A 17,390-nucleotide genomic window follows, 5' to 3' on the forward strand; every position below is an offset into this window, starting at 1 on the left:
GGGTGGAACAGGGTCTGAGGTTTGGGTTGACCCCGAAAGGAGGGTTGGATTTCAGAGATGCTGTAGTTTGCATGTTCTGATTGGATGCAGCCAGAGTGGAGGAGATGGGTGACGTGGTGCATGTGCTCTCTCTTGGCTAAAGTGGCTCAGTGATGAGGACACAGGGTGAAAAGCAGGGGCTGTGTTGGAGCTTGCTATTCTTAGGGTTCCTGAGGTAGGGGAGAAACCCCAGGAGATGCATGAGGGCTGAAGACAAGACAACTGGGTATGGAAGATCATTGGAGGGAAAGACGGGAGACTCAGGGAAGCAGGCGAGAAGGAAATGAAGAAGGAATCAGGGTGCATTGAGACCTAAGGGTTGATGGGTATTAGAGCCGGTGGCTCAGTGGTGGAGTACCTGACTTGCACATTCAAGGCTCTGAGTTCTTTTCCAGCACCGCAAGAAACAAAGGAGAAAAGCAAGCTTTTAGAGGAGCTGACATATGGGTGCAATGTCCCAGCAAAGGGCTACATCCTGGTCTCTAGTAGGGTGAACGAAGACCTTATTGGATTCACAGCTTTGGGACCCTGGTGGTCAACAAGACCCGTTGGGAGAGACGGTGGGGTTGGATACCAGCTGAGAGTTCGGCGGGTGGTGTGGAGATGGAGGTGGCTTTCTGAGGTTTGGTGTCTAGGATGCTACAGACAGATGTTGAGCCTTTGGGTCCTGTTGCTCTGTTCCCGCAGCTCTGTAGTGATGCTGGAGATTGACAATCGGCTCTGCCTGCAGTCACCTGAGAATGACCACTGCTTCCCCGATGCCCAGAGCGCTGCTGATTACCTGGGAGCCTTGTCAGCAGTAGAGCGACTTGATTTCCCATACCCACTGCGGGACGTTCGAGGTGAGGTGGGAAGAAGCGAGGGATATCAGAGCATGTGACCCCAGGAGTGGTACTGTCCTAGAGTGTGACCGAGGTCTCGTGAGGAAAGTCCCATCTTCTGGTTGAAGCTCAACCTGATGACTAGAGCCTTGGCCCATAGCTAAACCAGCCCCATGAGTAAGAGCCCCTCACGGTTGGACCTCTAGTTCCTCCATGGCTAAGGCGTTGCTTCATATCTATCGCCCGGGATTGAAACCCCACCTGGTTGTTCCTGCTCTGCTATTTGACCGAGGGCTCATCCACTGCTTCCTTCTTACAGGAGAGCCGCTGGAGCCTCCAGAGCAGAGTGTGCCATTGCTGCCTCTGCTGGTAGCAGGTGCCGTCTTTCTGCTGGTCATCTTCGTCCTGGGTGTCATGGTGGCCAGGCGCAAGCGCGAGCACAGCACTCTCTGGTTCCCCGAGGGCTTTGCACTACACAAGGACATAGCAGCTGGCCATAAGGGCCGGAGGGAGCCTGTGGGACAAGATGCACTGGGCATGAAGTGAGGACCTTGTCTGCTCTCCATCCCTAACTATGGGACCCCTGGAAGTTCTGGACCATCCCCACCTTGGTCATACTCCAACTTTGACCCCCGACCTGGTTTTAACTTCAGACTCCATCTGGAGCTTCAATGTTCATCCTCTTGACCAAAGACTCCATGATCCCTGGGGATTGCCTCTGATCCCTGACGTTTGACCTTATCTTCTATTTCTCTCCATTTTCTGACTCATATCCTTCCCGGGCCCCATCCTGAGTTGGCCTCCCAGACATCATTCTGATTCATTCCCGCGTGACTGCTGGCCTCATCTTTGTCGTCATCCTGACCTGTCCCTGACCAGGAGGACTGTATTCTTGATGGTCCCTGCCTCACCTCTGGCTTCAACCCACCTGCCTTTGATCTCACCTCAGACCCTCATTTCCACCCAATCCCAGTGTTCATTTCCCTGTGATCATCCTCAATTCCGAGCCTCCTACTTGACAACCATCTTCTGATTTTAACCTTCCCCTAGGATTCCAGGACTCCTCGTCGTGACATTTCCAGTCTTGGCTACCCATCTATTTGTCATGAGAGCACCTCCTCTTCGTGAGCGTTGACATCGTCTTTTACAGTTTGCTCATCTCTCTCCGTTCCACGTTAAGATTCTGGCTACCTGGGGCTTGAGGGATGGCTCAGTACTTTAAGTGATTGCTGAGCAGCCATGCCAACTGGAACCCTAGAGCCCATATAAATGTTATCAATTCCCTAAATGCTTGGTGGGCATGGCAGCGTAGCCATGACAAATCATGACACAAGACTTGTTATTAGTTATGAATGCTCGGCCTTATCTTAGCTGTTCTTCTAATCTTTTTCTCTTTATTTACATTTTGCCTCAGGGCTTTTTACCTTTCTTTCATTTTGTATGTTCTACTTTCACTGCTTCCTCCATGTCTGGTTGGCTGGCAGCTTCCTGGCTTCTGGCCTCGGGCATCTCCTTTTCTTTCTTCCTCATTTTCTCTTCTTTTCTCCCCTCTTACTTATTCTCTCTGCACACCAGCCCTGCTTATCCCTCTGCTGCCTAGCTATTGGCTGTTCAGCTTTTTATAAGGCCAATCAGGTGTCTCAGGCAGGCAAGGTGAAACAGCAACACACCTTTACACAATTAAATAAATGCAGCATACACAAATGTAACACCTTTACATAGTTAAAGTAATATTCCATAACATGGCAGCCTGCCTTGGAAGATGAAGTCCTGATTCCTAGAGCCAGCTGACGAATGAAATTGTCTTATCAGTGAGCTCTTAGTTTGATTGAGAGACCCTGTTTCAATGACCAAGACTGAAGAGAGATTAAAGATGATTCCTATTTATCAGGTTCATAATTGCACACTTACATCCACACCCATGTGTCCAAAACACTCGTGTGCACACACACAGGCACACATAAATGAGAAAAAATTTGATTGCAACCTGACATGATTCTTGTAACTTCATCAACCTGACACGATTCTTGTAACTTCATCTCTGCCCTTCCATCCCTCATTGGAACCTGTGTCAACAACCCAAGACCCTTCCTCAATTCCTGACCCATAACCTCCTCTGTGACCTCTGCTTGAGTTGAACCCTAAATCCTCCTTCTGGATCAGATGTCTCTAGTGCACTTTCTCATGTCTTTTTCTTCCTGTTTTCCCCAAGGAACATGGCCAAAGGCGAGAGTCTGATGGGAGAGGTGGCCACAGACTGGATGGACTCAGAGTGCCCAGAGGCCAAGAGACTGAAGGTATTGCCTACTTCTCTTACTCTTTCCCCATCAGGATCACAGGTCGGGATGCCCTGGTCAGCTGGGAGGCCTAGGGGAGTCTCCATTGTCTCCATTGCCACAGCTCCAGACAATTGCCACCTCTGTGTGACCTCATTTTCTTCTTAGTGAGGCTCTGTTGCCTTGTTAGGAGGGAAGGAGATTTGCTACAGGTTACCTGTGTGGATGGGAGTTCCCCTTCTCCATCTGGTTCTTCCTCATGCAGGTTCCTGTTCCTAGGGTCACCCTATAATAGTGATTTTTTTCAGTCTGTGGGTTGTGACCCCCTTGTGGAGGTCAAACAACTCTTTCACAGAGGTCACATTTCATATATCCTGCATATTAGATATTTATATTAAAATTCATAATAGTAGCAAAATCACAGTTGTGAAGTAGCAATGGAATAGTTTTATGCTTGCAGCGGTGGGGGGAGGGGGAGGGGAGGCGGTCACCACGGCATGAGGAACCGTGTTAAAGGGTCGCAGCCTTAGGAAGGTTGAGAACCACTGTCTTAGAGGGAGCACCCGGCTCACAGAGTAACTGTTTTTTCTGTTCTTTGGCCGCCATGTCCAGTCTGAAAGCGTCCCCAGGCTGCTCTTGGGTTCCATTCATCTCTAAGAACCATCCCCATTGGTCTGCTCTCTCCATTTTCAGACGCTTCAGTCGATAAAGTGCTGAGTTCCTGAGCTTGTTTCCCAGAACCCACACAGGAAACAGAAACAAACAAAACACAAACCAACAACCCAGGTGTCATGTAGAACATTTGTAATCCCAAGTGTTCTAGGGAGGCCGAGACAGCAAACTCCTGGCTGGTTAGCTAGCCTGGCCCACTTAGCAAGATCCTGGTCAGTGAGAACCTGTCTCGTAAAAAGGGTGGACAGTGCCTGGGCAATGACACCTGGGGGTTCTTTGGCTTCCATACTCATGGCTGGGCACACACACACACACACACACACACACACACGCACACAGTACCTGAGGCCTGGATAATGTATAAAGAAAATCTTCCTGCCTCAGTGGCTGGGTTTACAGGCATGTGTCACAAGCATCCAGCCTCCACATCTCTTTTATGAGGGATCTGTAGTTCCCAGAGTATGAGGACTGCATCTAATTTTTTAAAATTCCAAATATTTATTTATATTTATTTTTAAAAATTGGAGGGTGGAACATTAGGCCGACCTCAGGGAATCCTGAAGAAGAGGGGGAGGAAGGATTGTAGAAGCCAGAGTGGTCAAGAACATCACAAGAGAACCCATAGAATCAACTAACCTGGGCTCACAGAGACTGAACTGACAGTCAGGGAGCCTGGCACTGACCTAGGCTCTCTGCGTATGCGTTACAGTTGTGTAGCTTAGTCTTCCTGTGGGACTCCTGCCAGTGGAAGTGGGGGTCTCTGACTCTTACGCCGGCTTTTGGGACCCTTTTCTTCATACTGGTTTGCCTCGTCCATCCTTAAACTTGACATGCTGTGTTTGGTTGGGAGGCTTGCCCTTCTCTGAATAGAAATGGAGGAGTGGATGTAGAGATGGAGAGCTGGTTAAATAAAAATATATAAAACAAACAAACGAAGTATTGGAGGCTGGAGAGACGGCTCAGCAAGTAAGTGCTGGCTGCCCTTCCAGAGGACCTGTGTTTGGTTCCCAGCACCCACATGTGGCTTACACATGTCTGTAACCTAGTTCCGGAAGATGGGATCCAGAAGATTCCATGGGCACCAAAGACATACAGGCACAGCACCCATGCACATAACTTAAAACACCTTTAAAAAAATTTATTTATTTATTTATTATGTATACAATATTCTGTTTGCATGTATGTCTGCAAGCCAGAAGAGGGCACTGGACCTCATTACAGATGGTTGTGAGCCACCATGTGGTTGCTGGGAATTGAACTCAGGACCTTTGGAAGAGCAGGCAATGCTCTTAACCACTGAGCCATCTCTCCAGACCTTAAAACACCGTTTTAAAACATTATGTTTTTATTTATTTCGTGTATGTGCGGGTACATGTAACACAGTGTTGTATGGAGATTAGAGGACAGCTTTGAAGAACCATTTTTCTAATCCTGTGGGTCCCCTGGCTTCAAATCAGGTCATCAGGCTTGGCAGCAAATGTGCTTACCTGTTGAGCCACTCAACCTAGAACCGACTAGGATCTAGGATAGCAGGCCGGGCTCAAACTCAAGAGATCCACCTGCCTTGGCCTCCCAAGTGCTGGTAGCATTAAGGGTATAACTAACATTCTGTATTCTTTTGAGTCTTAACATGTAGACCAGACTGGCTGCAAACTATTTATCCTCCTGCCTCCGCTTCATGAGTGCTAGATTATAGGTTGTGCCACTGTGACAGCTTTATTTTTATAATCAAAAAAATTTACATTGCCAGGTAGTGGTGCACGCCTTTAATCCCAGCACTCGGGAGGCAGAGGCAGGTAGATCTCTGTGAGTTCAAGGTCAGCCTGGTCTACAGAATGAGTTGCAGGACAGTCAGGGCTATACAGAGAAACTCTGTCTCAAAATAAAGAAATTTACACTTGTTTATTATTTATTAATTTGTGTGTTTGTGAGGGTATGTGTCCATGTCATGCGTGTGGAAGAAAACTTGTGGGAGTCGTTTCTTTCCGTCCACTGTGTGGATTCCAGGGATCAAACTCAGGCCGTTGGGCTTGGTGGCAAGTTATCTCTTGTTCTGATAATTTAATAAAAATGTTTTTTAAAAAAAATGTTTTGGCTGGGCAGTGGTGGTGCACGCCTTTAATCCCAGCACTCATGAGGCAGAGGCAGGAGGATCTCTGTGAATTCGAGGCCAACCTGGTCTACAAGAGCTAGTTCCAGGAGAGGCTCCAAAGCTTCAGAGAAACCCTGTCTCAAAAAAAAGTTTTGTTCTTTTTCTTTTTTAAATCTTTATTTTTATGTATGTGTGTACATGTTGGGATGCGTGAGCACATGCGTGGAGAGCCATGTCTACTCTGCAAGGACGTCGGCATGCCGAGCTCTCTTCCCGCTCTTATATTGTTTTTTTGAGACAGCAGGCTATCAATGGTCCCCTAGACTTAGATATAGCTCCATTAGCCACACCTGTGGAACTGCCCACCCTCTCTCTGGTACTGCCTCTCCCACCACCAAATGGGAGATCAGAGCCTGGATCTGTGTCCCTCCAGGTAGAGGAGCCAGGCATGGGGGCTGAGGAGCCTGTGGACTGTCGTCAGTGGACCCAGCACCACCTGGTTGCCGCTGATATCCGTGTGGCCCCCGCCATGGCCTTGACTCCGCCCCAGGGTGATGCAGATGCTGATGGCATGGATGTTAACGTACGTGGCCCTGGTGAGTACCCTTCCCCAAAGAGGCTCCTCAGTGGTCCTATTGATAGATCTCACATGGGACTGTATTCTGGGAGCGTCTGGGGGTCTACGCCTGGTGTGGGTGTTAAGCCAGACTTCAGGTTGTAAGTGATAATGGCCCAATGCAAGGTTAAGTAAAACAGCATACACGGGTATGTAGCTGCAACTTTGAAGCTAACTGGATCTTGACCTTTTCTTCATGAGGTTGAGATTTCCTTCCTTCCTTCCTTCCTTCCTTCCTTCCTTCCTTCCTTCCTTCCTTCCTTCCTCCCTCCCTCCCTCCCTCCCTCCCTCCGTCTCTTCCTTCCTCCCTCTCTCCTCTTCTCTCTCTTTCTTTCCCGAAATAGCCCTGACTGGTCCTGGAACTCACTCTGTAGGCCAAGCTGAACTCAGAGAAATCCACCTGCCTCTGACTCCCAAGTGCTGGGATTAAGGTGTGGGCCACAATGCCTGGTTGGGGGGTTATTTTTATTTTTAATTACATCTATTTGTGTGTTATTCATGCACAAGGTCAGAGGACACCTTGCTGGCATTGGTTGTCTCCTACCACACTCTGGGTCCTAGGAATCAAATTCAGGCGGTCCAGTTTGGTGTCAGGCACCTTTACCCATCAAGCCCCTGGTTCCTGGGCATTTGATTCATTTTTTTCTACTTAGCTCCAGCTGTACAGCTTGTCAGGAAAATATCAGAATGCGTTCTGACTGGGCAGACTAGAATCACGTACTCATCCTGGGGCCAATCAATGTGGCTAGGGGACTATAATATACAGATAAACCAGTCTCTGTCTGGTCTAAATAGGGCTTGCTACTGGAGAACGCGTGAAAAGGAAAACGAGGGAAGAGGTAGTACTTACTCCCTCCCCTTGTTCTATAAATGCTCTGCTTCCTGAGATCCCGTTTGTGATCTTTGTTGGGGTGGCTTTGCAGTTGGGAGAACTTACCTCTGTCTTGTGGTGTGGTGTGTCCGAGTTGCGTCTACTACAGAGTCCCTGACATTATCCCTCAGGAAGATCCCTATGCCAGTGACACCCTCCCGGTCCCTGCAGATGGCTTCACCCCACTTATGCTGGCCTCCTTCTGTGGGGGAGCCCTGGAGCCGATGCCGGCCGAGGAAGACGAGGTGGATGACGCGTCAGCCAGCATCATATCAGACCTGATCTGCCAGGGGGCCCAGCTCGGAGCACGAACTGACCGCACTGGCGAGACCGCCCTGCATCTGGCTGCTCGCTATGCCCGTGCGGATGCTGCCAAGCGGCTACTGGATGCTGGGGCAGACACCAATGCCCAGGACCATTCGGGCCGCACCCCGCTGCACACAGCGGTGACGGCGGATGCCCAGGGTGTTTTTCAGGTGAGACAGGCTTGTCTCTTCAGACTGCAGAGCTACTGGGTGGGCATCGGATTCACCTGGATTTGAGCCCTTGTCTGTCTGGCAAAGCTTGTTTTTGTCGTTTGGAAATAGGGATATTTGGGACTTGCCAAGAATAAGTAGTGCCTGACCTAGAGCTTTTAAAAAAGTATGGAGGTCAGTGGATAACTTTTAACAATTGGTTCTCAGGAACTGAAGAGGTGACTCAGTGGTTAAGGGCATTTAGAGCTGCTCTTCAGAAGACCTGAGTTTGGTTCCCAGCATCCACATCTGGTTGTTCATAACCACCTGTGACTCCAGCTCCAGGGGATCTGACACATTCTTCTGGCCTCCTCAGACCCCGTGTGTGTGCGTGCACACACACACACACAATTAATTTTAAAAATTAATTAATTAATTAAAAGCCAACAACCAGGAATTGGTTCTCTCCTTCCACCATGTAGATCCTGAGGATTGAACGCAGGTCTTCAGGCTTGGCAGCCAGCCTTTACCTGCTGAGCCGCCATCTCCCTGACCCTCTGGCTTAGAGTTTTCTACTTGTGGCCTCAGTGTTCTGCTCTTTCACTTGTTAGTGAAATATTCAAGGAAATACACGATGTTCAGCACTATTTTTTTTTTTGACCGTCTAGTGTATGGCTTGGGCTTGCATTGAACTTGATCCTCGTGCCTCAGCACCCCCGAGTGATGGGATTACACTACCTGCTTCCTGATATATAAATAGCTCTCTGTCCCCTCACTGGGGGTTGAGCCGTGGTCTGCACATGCTGGACAAACGCTGCACCGCAGAGCAAGCCCTCATTTCTATCCTAGTTTGCGTGTTTGCTGCCTTTGTTCAACTGTAGACTGACACTTTGTTTCCAGTACTTTTAAACTGGGCGGGGTCCACTACTCTCTGCTCTTTAGTGGATTAGGGTCGTTAAACCCATTGTTCTTACCTGGATGTGCTGGCACACGGTTTTAATCCCAGCCACTAATCTACAGAGTGAGTTACAGGACAGCCAGGGCTGCCCAGTGAGACCCTTGTCTTAGAGATAAAAACAAAGATTTTTTTTTCTTAATTTTAGCATATAAAGTGCTGTGTTTTATTATGGTGTTATTTTGTATTTGCACGTTTGAGTTTTTTGTAAGTGCTGATGTGTATATGTACATGTGTGTTGGTGCTTTACTTTGTGTGTGGTTTATTTGTGTGGCATGTGTGTCCCTGTGTATACACATGCCTGCTGTTCAGCTGCAGCAGCCAAAGGAGGCTGTTGGATGTCTTCTTTTCTTTTCTTTTCTTTTCGAGGGATACTTTCTCGGTGTAGCCCTGGCTATTCTGGAACTTGCTTTGTAGATCAGACTGGCCTCAAATTTACAGAGATCCACCTGCCTCCCAAGCATTGGGATTAAAGGTGTGTGCTACCACTGCCCAGCTTGCTGTTGGATATCTTGCTCTATTGTTCTCTATCTTATTCTTTTTGAGACAGAGTCCATCACTGAATCTGGAGCTAGGCTGGTGGCCAGCAAGCTCTGTTGATTCTCCTGTCCTCTCCCACACAGTCTGAGGGTTATACACATGGCAAAATTTGGCTTTTTTTTTCAACATGGGCTTTGGGATCTGAGGTCAGATACATGTCCACTGAGCCATCTCCCTAGCCTCCTACATACTATTCTATAAATCTATTTTTTCAATGAGGTTACTTTGATCTACAATGTCATTAGCAAAAATATCACCCCCTTGTAAGTCAGGAAGTACCTGAAGCTCGTGGGTCCCAAGGCCGTGGGGTTTGGGGCTCTCCGGGTGCCATGCATTCCTCTGCTCCTACATGATGTCCTGCCATGGCTTTTTTTTTAATTGTTTTTTTTTTTTTTAAGATTCTCATCAGGAACCGCTCCACTGACCTGGATGCTCGCATGGCAGATGGCTCTACTGCACTGATCCTGGCGGCTCGCCTGGCAGTGGAGGGCATGGTGGAAGAGCTCATTGCCAGCCATGCTGATGTCAATGCTGTGGATGAGCTGGGTAAGTGCTGAGGATGTGGTGGGTGGGACCTGTAGGTGCTGCTACCTTCTTAGTGTGAACTCACACTCATGTTGACACCAAGTGTGTGCTCAGCTGTCCACACCAGGGCTCCCACATGGCTGGAACAGGACTTATAGGGTGCCTCTATTTTAGGAAAGAATGTAGGTTCCCCAAGACATGCTCTTTGCTTCTCCTTCTCTTCCTCTCCTTTCTCTCCCCTCCCTCCCCTCCCTTCCCTTCCCTCCCCTCCCTTCCTTTTCCCTTCCCTTCTTCCCCTTCCTTTTCCCTCCTCTCGCCTTCCCTTCCTTTTCCTTTCCCTCTCTTCCCCTTTCTTTTCCCTCCCCTCCCCTCCCTTCCCTCCCCTCCCTTCCTTTTCCCTTCCCTCTCTTCCCCTTCCTTTTCCCTCCTCTCGCCTTCCCTTCCTTTTCCTTTCCCTCTCTTCCCCTTTCTTTTTCCTCCCCTCCCCTCCCCTCCCCTCCCCTCTCCTCCCCTCCCCTCCCCTCCCTTCCCTTCCCTTCCCTTCCCTTCCCTTCCCTTCCCTTCCCTTCCCTTCCCTTCCCTTCCCTTTCTCTCTCCGTGCTCCCTGACCCTCTCCCTAGCCTGACTGGACGCATTAAGTTTTGTTCTTATGACAGCACACTCTGATGACATCCACTCCCCTTTCACTTCCTCTCTCCTTCCTATCGAGTCCCACCCTCTAAAGTCCACCTCTACTTTTGTGGTCCTCTCCCTTCCCCTGCTTTTTTTTTTAAGAGTCCAAATATTCACTAAACCCTGAAGTACTTGTCTTTGAGTCTGCATTACTTCACTTACCATGATGGTCTCCTATTCTTATCAGTTTTCTTGAAAATTGTATAATTTGACCCCCCCCGCCCCCTTTTGAGACAGGGTTTCATGTAACCCAGGCTTGCTACCACCTGACTGTGTAGCCAAAGATCATGAACTCCTGATCCTCCTGTCTCTCTTTCCCAAGTAAGGCATTTGCCACCGCCTAGTTCATTTTCCTTCTTATAACGCTCCATTATAAACAGTGTTGATGGGTACCTTGGCTGGATTCCATAGTGTAGATGCTGTGGGTGCCACAGTTGGCATGGGTGTGCGGGTGCCTCGATTATATGCTGACTCAGATTCCTCCAGGAGAACCATAGCTGGATCATAGGGCAGTCTACATTTAAGTGTTTGAGGACACCTGTAATGTCCTTATAGTTGCTGCGCCACCTACATCCTCATCACGAGTGCATGAGGATCCCTTTCTCGAGGATTTGTATTCTCTCTCTCTCTCTCTCTCTCTCTCTCTCTCTCTCTCTCTCTCTCTCTCTCTCTCTCTCTTTCTTTTCCCCTTAATGAAAGTCATTCTGGTAGCATTTCAGTATACTTCTTTTTCAATACAGTATTTCTTTGAATAGTTCTGGTTATCTTGGAACTTGCTTGTAGACCAGGCTGGCCTTGAACTCAGAGATCTGCCTGTCTCTGCCTCTTGAGTGCTGGGATAAAGTTGTGTACCAACACTGCCTGGCTATCTCAGTATAATTTTAATTTTATTTTTCTTTATGGCTAAGGTGTATGGTAAGGGTTTTTGTTTGTTTGTTTTGGTCATTGGTGTTGTTTTGTTTACGACAGGTCTCACTATGTAGTCCTGGCTGGCCTGGAACTAATTCTGTAGACCAGGCTGGCCTTGAACTCAGAGAGGTCTACCTTCCTCTGATTTCAGAGGCTGGGATTCAAAGCATTGTGCCAGCATGTCCGTTCTTTGAACGTTTTAAATGATTTATTGACTTTGGTTTTTCTCTTGTGAACTGTGCAGCTAATTGTTTTATTTATTGAATTGACTGTGCTGCTTTATATATTCTCACTATTGATCCCTTCTTAGACAAATAGCTGGCAGAGATATTCTGTGAGGACACTCTATCATTACCTTTTTTTTTTTGCTTTTGTTTTTGGTCACACTGGGGATAGAAGCTGATGCCTTGCTCACACTAGGCAAGGGCGCCAACGGTTGGACACCATCCCCAGCCTGACTGGGCTTTGTTGGGAAAAATGGACTCTGCTGCCACCTGCTGGACAGGTGTCATAAACTAGCAAATCTGGCAATCTGTGAGGGCAGTTTCCTGGTCTTGGGTATGACCTGAGCAGAGTCACAGCAAGCTGTCCTTGTGTCAGAAGGATCTCACTCGGACACTCACAAACATCCTGTGGAGTACCCTTTGGTTTTCAGCTTCATCCTCATTGACATCTGCGACTGGACAATTGGTGTTTGGTGTGTTGGATGAGGGTCTGGACTGGGCACTACAGCATGTGGGACAACATTCCACTTCTGGTGTTACTGGGTAACTTGGACTTCTTTCCTGAGTCCTCTGTTTCATCCATAAAAGGATTTAGAAATGGACTAAGAAGAGAGCTCAAAAAAAAAAAAAAAGAAAAGAAGAGAGCTCAAACACAGTTTCGTTAGTGTTTGATAGAAAAGCAATAGCAACCGCGATGTGAGATGGGGGAAAGGAAGAGAAATTTGTGTCTTTTGGGATGGTGGCCAGAAAGCTGCAGCCTGGTGGCAGCCGGGGGAGGGGTAAGCTTCAGAGGACAAGTAAGTTCAGAGAACCAGGAAATCATGCCCGGGCTTTGCTCAGTATCCAAAGGAAAATAGAGGTTGAGTGGTGGTGGCTCATGCTTTTAATCCCACACTTGGAGGCAGAGGCAGGTGGATGTCTGTGAGTTCAAGGCCAGCCTGGTCTATAGAGTGAGTTTCAGGACAGCCAGGGCTACACGGAGAAACCCTGTCTTGAAAAACAAAAAAAAAAAACAAAACAAATTAAAAAAATAGAAAAGAAGGAAAGGGGGGGCTTAGTTGTTCAAGCACTTGCCGTACACGTGTGAGGGCCTGAGTTTGGATCTCCAGAGACCTATGTAAACACTAAGTGGGTGTGATGGCCAGCTGTGTGTAATTCCAGAGACAGGGATCCTTAGAGCAAGCTGCCAAACAAGATTAGTATGCTGTTGAGTTCTGGGTTTGATTGAGAGAATGAATATGGTGGAAGATCCAGCCTCCACACGCACACACAGATGTGCATACACACACACCCATACACAAGACCATACATACACGGCCAAAGAAGAAAACAGAAAATACATAGGCTGCATAGAAGAGGCTCCAAAGTGCTGTCTGATGAAAATTCCACAAGCAGCTGCATTGAGAAAGGGACTCCTAGGAAGAAAAGTATTTTGTGTCCTCCCCTGTCCTTAGCATGTCTTCAGGTGACTCAGATTTCCTGGAGGGACAAAGGTAGAGTCCTGGCCTGGTCACTGATAGGCCCTACTGGGCTATTTTAAAAAGGTGTTATTTTTATGTGTCTGTGTACCACATGCATGCAGTGCCCACACAGGCCACAAGAGGGTGTCAGATCTTCTGGAACTGCAGTTACAGGCAGTTGTGAACTGTCATGTGAGTGCTGGTAACTGAACCTGGGTCTCCTGGAAGAGCAGCCATTGCTCTTCTGAACTATGTCTCCAGCTCCCCAAGTTAACTCTGTAAAGGAGACAGCTGTATGTAGCATGTTGGGTTTCCACCAAGGACCAGAGGTCATACTCAGGTTCTGTTAAGGAAACAACTTTGCTGTAGTGGGCTTCCGCATACCCAGGCACCTCCAGTGTTTTCTATGGTAATTTGAACTTTACTGAATGGCAGGCTGATGTGTCCGTTTTCTTTGTTACCAGAAGACTCCAAAGCCTCAATGGCCTCTAAGACTACTTTAACAGACAAAGGTCCCTGGGGCAGGGGGTGGGAGAGGGGTGTTCATTCATGGTTGATATTAGATAATTTTTAAAAAGCAGATAAGGAGAGATTGAAGGCAGAGAAAGAGAGAGAGAGAGAGAGAGAGAGAGAGAGAGAGGTGGTCTGACCTGAAGCGGGAACATGTTCTTTCATAGCGAAGGGTGCATCTTGTAACCTATGCCTGTGGATGGCCAAAATGCCTACAGGGGATGTGGCCTCTTAATAGGAATGGAAATGACTTCCTTAGTTTGCCTGTCCTGTCTTGGGGACCTGACATGAACATGGCTCTGATTTTATCTACAGGGAAATCAGCCTTACATTGGGCTGCAGCTGTGAACAATGTGGAGGCTACCTTGGCTCTGCTGAAAAATGGAGCCAACAAGGACATGCAGGACAGCAAGGTGAGTCCTTGGGAGCTGGTACTTCCACAGCCCTTGTATGTGGCACAGCAGGCTTGGGAAGAGCCTTTGGGGGCTTTCATCTTGCCTATAGTCCGCTTTCAGGAGTGGGAGTGAGGCCTACAGGCTCTGACAGCAGATCAAAGGAGGACATTCGTGGTAGTCGCTGTGTGACAATGGGCAAGTTGCTACACATCTCTGAGACTCAGTGTCCTCCTTGTGAATTAGGGAAGCAATAGCATCCTCTATTGCTTCAGCAAGCAGACTCATTTATCAAGCACTGAGCAGATCCTCAGGGGGAGGCAAATGTTAGGTTGATTGTCAAAACCCCTCTTTTATCTTGTTACTTTTATTTACTGTTTATGTGTGCTTCCACAGCAAGGGTGTGGAGGTCAGAGGACAACCTGTGGGAGTCTTCTTATATTATTTAGGTTCTTTGTTTGAACTTAGGTTATCAGGCACCTTTACCTGCTGACCCATCCACTGGCTTTACTTTTTAAAATATGAAATATATATATATAATGTTATAATATAACATTTATTAATATTATCTATATATTGAGACTGGCTTTGTACCCCAACCTAGCTTTGAACTCACAATTCTCATGTTTCTGCTGCCAAAATGCTGGTATATACTGTGATTCCTTGCTATTTTTTTCAGTGATGTGTTTTATTTTTAAATAGTGTGTGTGTGTGTGTGCGCGCGCGCGCGTGTGTGTGCGCGCGTAGGTGTGTGGACATGAGTTGCGGGTATTGAATCCCCCTAGAGCTGGAGTTCCAGGCAGGTGTGAGCTGCCTGTTTGCGAACCAAGGATGGAGTGAACAGGCTTGGTCACAAGTGCATCTACCCACTGTGCCATCTTGCCATTACCACACCTGGTTTTTGGTCTCTTTCTTTTTTCCTTTTTTGTCAAAGTCTCACTATGTAGACCAGACTAGCCTGGAACTCACAGAAATCCACCCGTCTTTGCCCCTGGGTGCTAGAATTAAAAGTGAGAGCCCTGACACCTGGCTTTTTAATCTTTTACAAATCATTGTATCAGCATGTAATTTATTTTGATGACAGGAGATTTTGATGCCCCTTTACATTTTGTGCCTAAGGTAAGTCCTGGCTAGATGCACCTGCTGCAGCTACATGGCTGAGGGGAGAGAGCTTGTTCCTTCAGCAGAGCTGGGATCGCAACCCAGACCCATCCACCTTCAGGGTTCACAGGATGTCCTCAGAACTAGGGGGCAGAGAGTGACTGACATCTGTGGGTTCTGCCCCTTTCCTTCCCTCAGGAGGAGACGCCACTGTTTTTGGCTGCCCGTGAGGGCAGCTTTGAGGCTGCCAAGCTGCTGCTGGACCATTTTGCCAACCGGGAGATCACAGATCACCTGGACAGGCTGCCCCGAGATGTAGCCCAAGAGCGGTTGCACCAGGACATTGTGCGGTTGCTGGACCAGCCCAGTGGCCCCCGGAGTCCCCCGGGTCCCCATGGCTTGGGGCCTCTGCTCTGCCCACCAGGGGCCTTCCTTCCTGGGCTCAAAGCGGTGCAGTCTGGGACCAAGAAGAGCAGGAGGCCTCCTGGCAAGACAGGGCTGGGGCCACAGGGAACCCGGGGTCGGGGCAAGAAGCTGACACTGGCCTGCCCAGGCCCTCTGGCAGACAGCTCTGTCACATTGTCGCCTGTGGACTCGCTGGACTCCCCTAGGCCTTTCGGTGGGCCCCCTGCTTCCCCTGGAGGCTTCCCCCTGGAGGGTCCCTATGCTACCACGGCTACTGCGGTGTCCTTGGCACAGCTTGGTGCAAATCGGGCGGGCCCTCTCGGGCGCCAGCCTCCCGGGGGTTGCGTGCTCAGCCTGGGTCTACTCAACCCTGTGGCTGTGCCCCTCGACTGGGCCCGGCTGCCTCCACCTGCCCCACCTGGGCCCTCATTCCTGTTGCCCCTGGCTCCAGGACCCCAACTACTCAACCCGGGAACCCCAGTTTCTCCCCAGGAGCGACCGCCACCCTACCTGGCGGCCCCAGGACATGGAGAGGAATACCCTGCAGCGGGGACCCACAGCAGCCCCACAAAGGCCCGCTTCCTGCGGGTTCCCAGTGAACATCCTTATTTGACCCCATCTCCAGAGTCTCCAGAGCACTGGGCCAGCCCGTCCCCTCCCGCCCTCTCAGACTGGTCCGACTCTACCCCTAGCCCAGCAACTGCCACTGGTGCCACAGCGGCTGGAGCCCTACCTGCTCAGCCACACCCCATGCCTGTTCCCTCCCTCCCTCAGTCCCAGACTCAGCTGGGGCCCCAGCCAGAAGTCACCCCCAAGAGACAGGTGATGGCCTAAGTTCTTGGATCTTGGCGAGCAGGGGTGGGGGGCGGGGTTGAAGTAACACCCCTCCCTGGTTTCTCTTCCTTTTAATTTTATTCTCATCCGTTTCTCTCTGCTCTGTACCTGCCTTCCTGCTCCTCTCCGCAGTAGTGTGACCAAGCTGGTCACAAGCCCAGACTCCCAGTCTTCCTTTATTTATAATGGGTAGGGGCTGACCTCCCACCATCTCGGCCCTCTAAGGGGTCTGGGACTTCTTGACCCCTCACCCTGCCTCCACTACTCCCCCCCCCCTCCCGCGTGCACCTTTTGTTTTTGCCTCTTCTTATTTTCTCACACTCTGGCATGAGTGAGTTATTTTTTCTTTTTTACGTTTTGTATAGAGACAAATTCATTTAAACAAACTTATTATTATTATTTTTTACAAAATATATATATGGAGATGCTCCCCGCCCCTGCAAATCCCTCCAGCGCCCCCGTGGGGCTGAGTCTGTGGGCCCATTCGGCCGATCCGAACTCTGTGTACCGAGTACACAGACAGGACTAGGGTCCCGTGTACTGAGTATGCGGCCCTGGTATGTACCAAGTAGCCAGCCTTGGGCACACCTTCCCCTGGGGTCAGGGGACACTTGGGAGCCTCCTTCCCCTTCCCATACCCTTTCCTGACTTCACTGCATTCCAGATAAAATTTGTAGACTCACTGAGAAAGGGGTCTTTCCCACCAAAGCCCCCACTCCAGGTCCCCCCCCCCCCCGAGCCTGGCTCACCTTTTAGGGTTGGGGGACGACATGTATTTTGTATGCATTCCACTTCTAATTGTAAATACAGGGCTGAAGTTGGGGAGACACTACCTGTGAGAGTGGCACCCCCTCTTCCTGGTACTCCCTCGGCTCAGCCTCACTGCCTAATAGCAATGTTTTTAGGCTATTTTTATAATATGGCACTTAGTCACAGTCCGTTGTAGCTGAATTCCCAGGTCTTGCATTGTACAGCCCTCACCTCCCAGTTCCCTTACCACCTAATAAAGGAATAGTTAACA

The 17,390-nt window shown here is 49.1% G+C and overlaps 1 protein-coding gene across 1 annotated transcript in view; it reads left to right on the forward strand.

The window, feature by feature from the left end:
- Notch3 (notch receptor 3) overlaps positions 1–17,390 on the forward strand; it is a 44,814-nt gene extending 27,424 nt beyond the window's left edge. Inside the window, exons 25-32 of the mRNA XM_075984282.1 lie at positions 727–881; positions 1,180–1,402; positions 3,073–3,157; positions 6,334–6,496; positions 7,559–7,863; positions 9,736–9,883; positions 13,953–14,050; positions 15,329–17,390. Of these exons, the coding sequence (XP_075840397.1) occupies positions 727–881; positions 1,180–1,402; positions 3,073–3,157; positions 6,334–6,496; positions 7,559–7,863; positions 9,736–9,883; positions 13,953–14,050; positions 15,329–16,369 (2,218 nt within the window). The 3' untranslated portion in view covers positions 16,370–17,390. The remainder of the gene's footprint in view (positions 1–726; positions 882–1,179; positions 1,403–3,072; positions 3,158–6,333; positions 6,497–7,558; positions 7,864–9,735; positions 9,884–13,952; positions 14,051–15,328) is intronic.

This window comes from Microtus pennsylvanicus, chromosome 8 (genome assembly GCF_037038515.1).
Source record: "Microtus pennsylvanicus isolate mMicPen1 chromosome 8, mMicPen1.hap1, whole genome shotgun sequence".
NCBI classification, from domain to species: Eukaryota; Metazoa; Chordata; class Mammalia; order Rodentia; family Cricetidae; genus Microtus; species Microtus pennsylvanicus.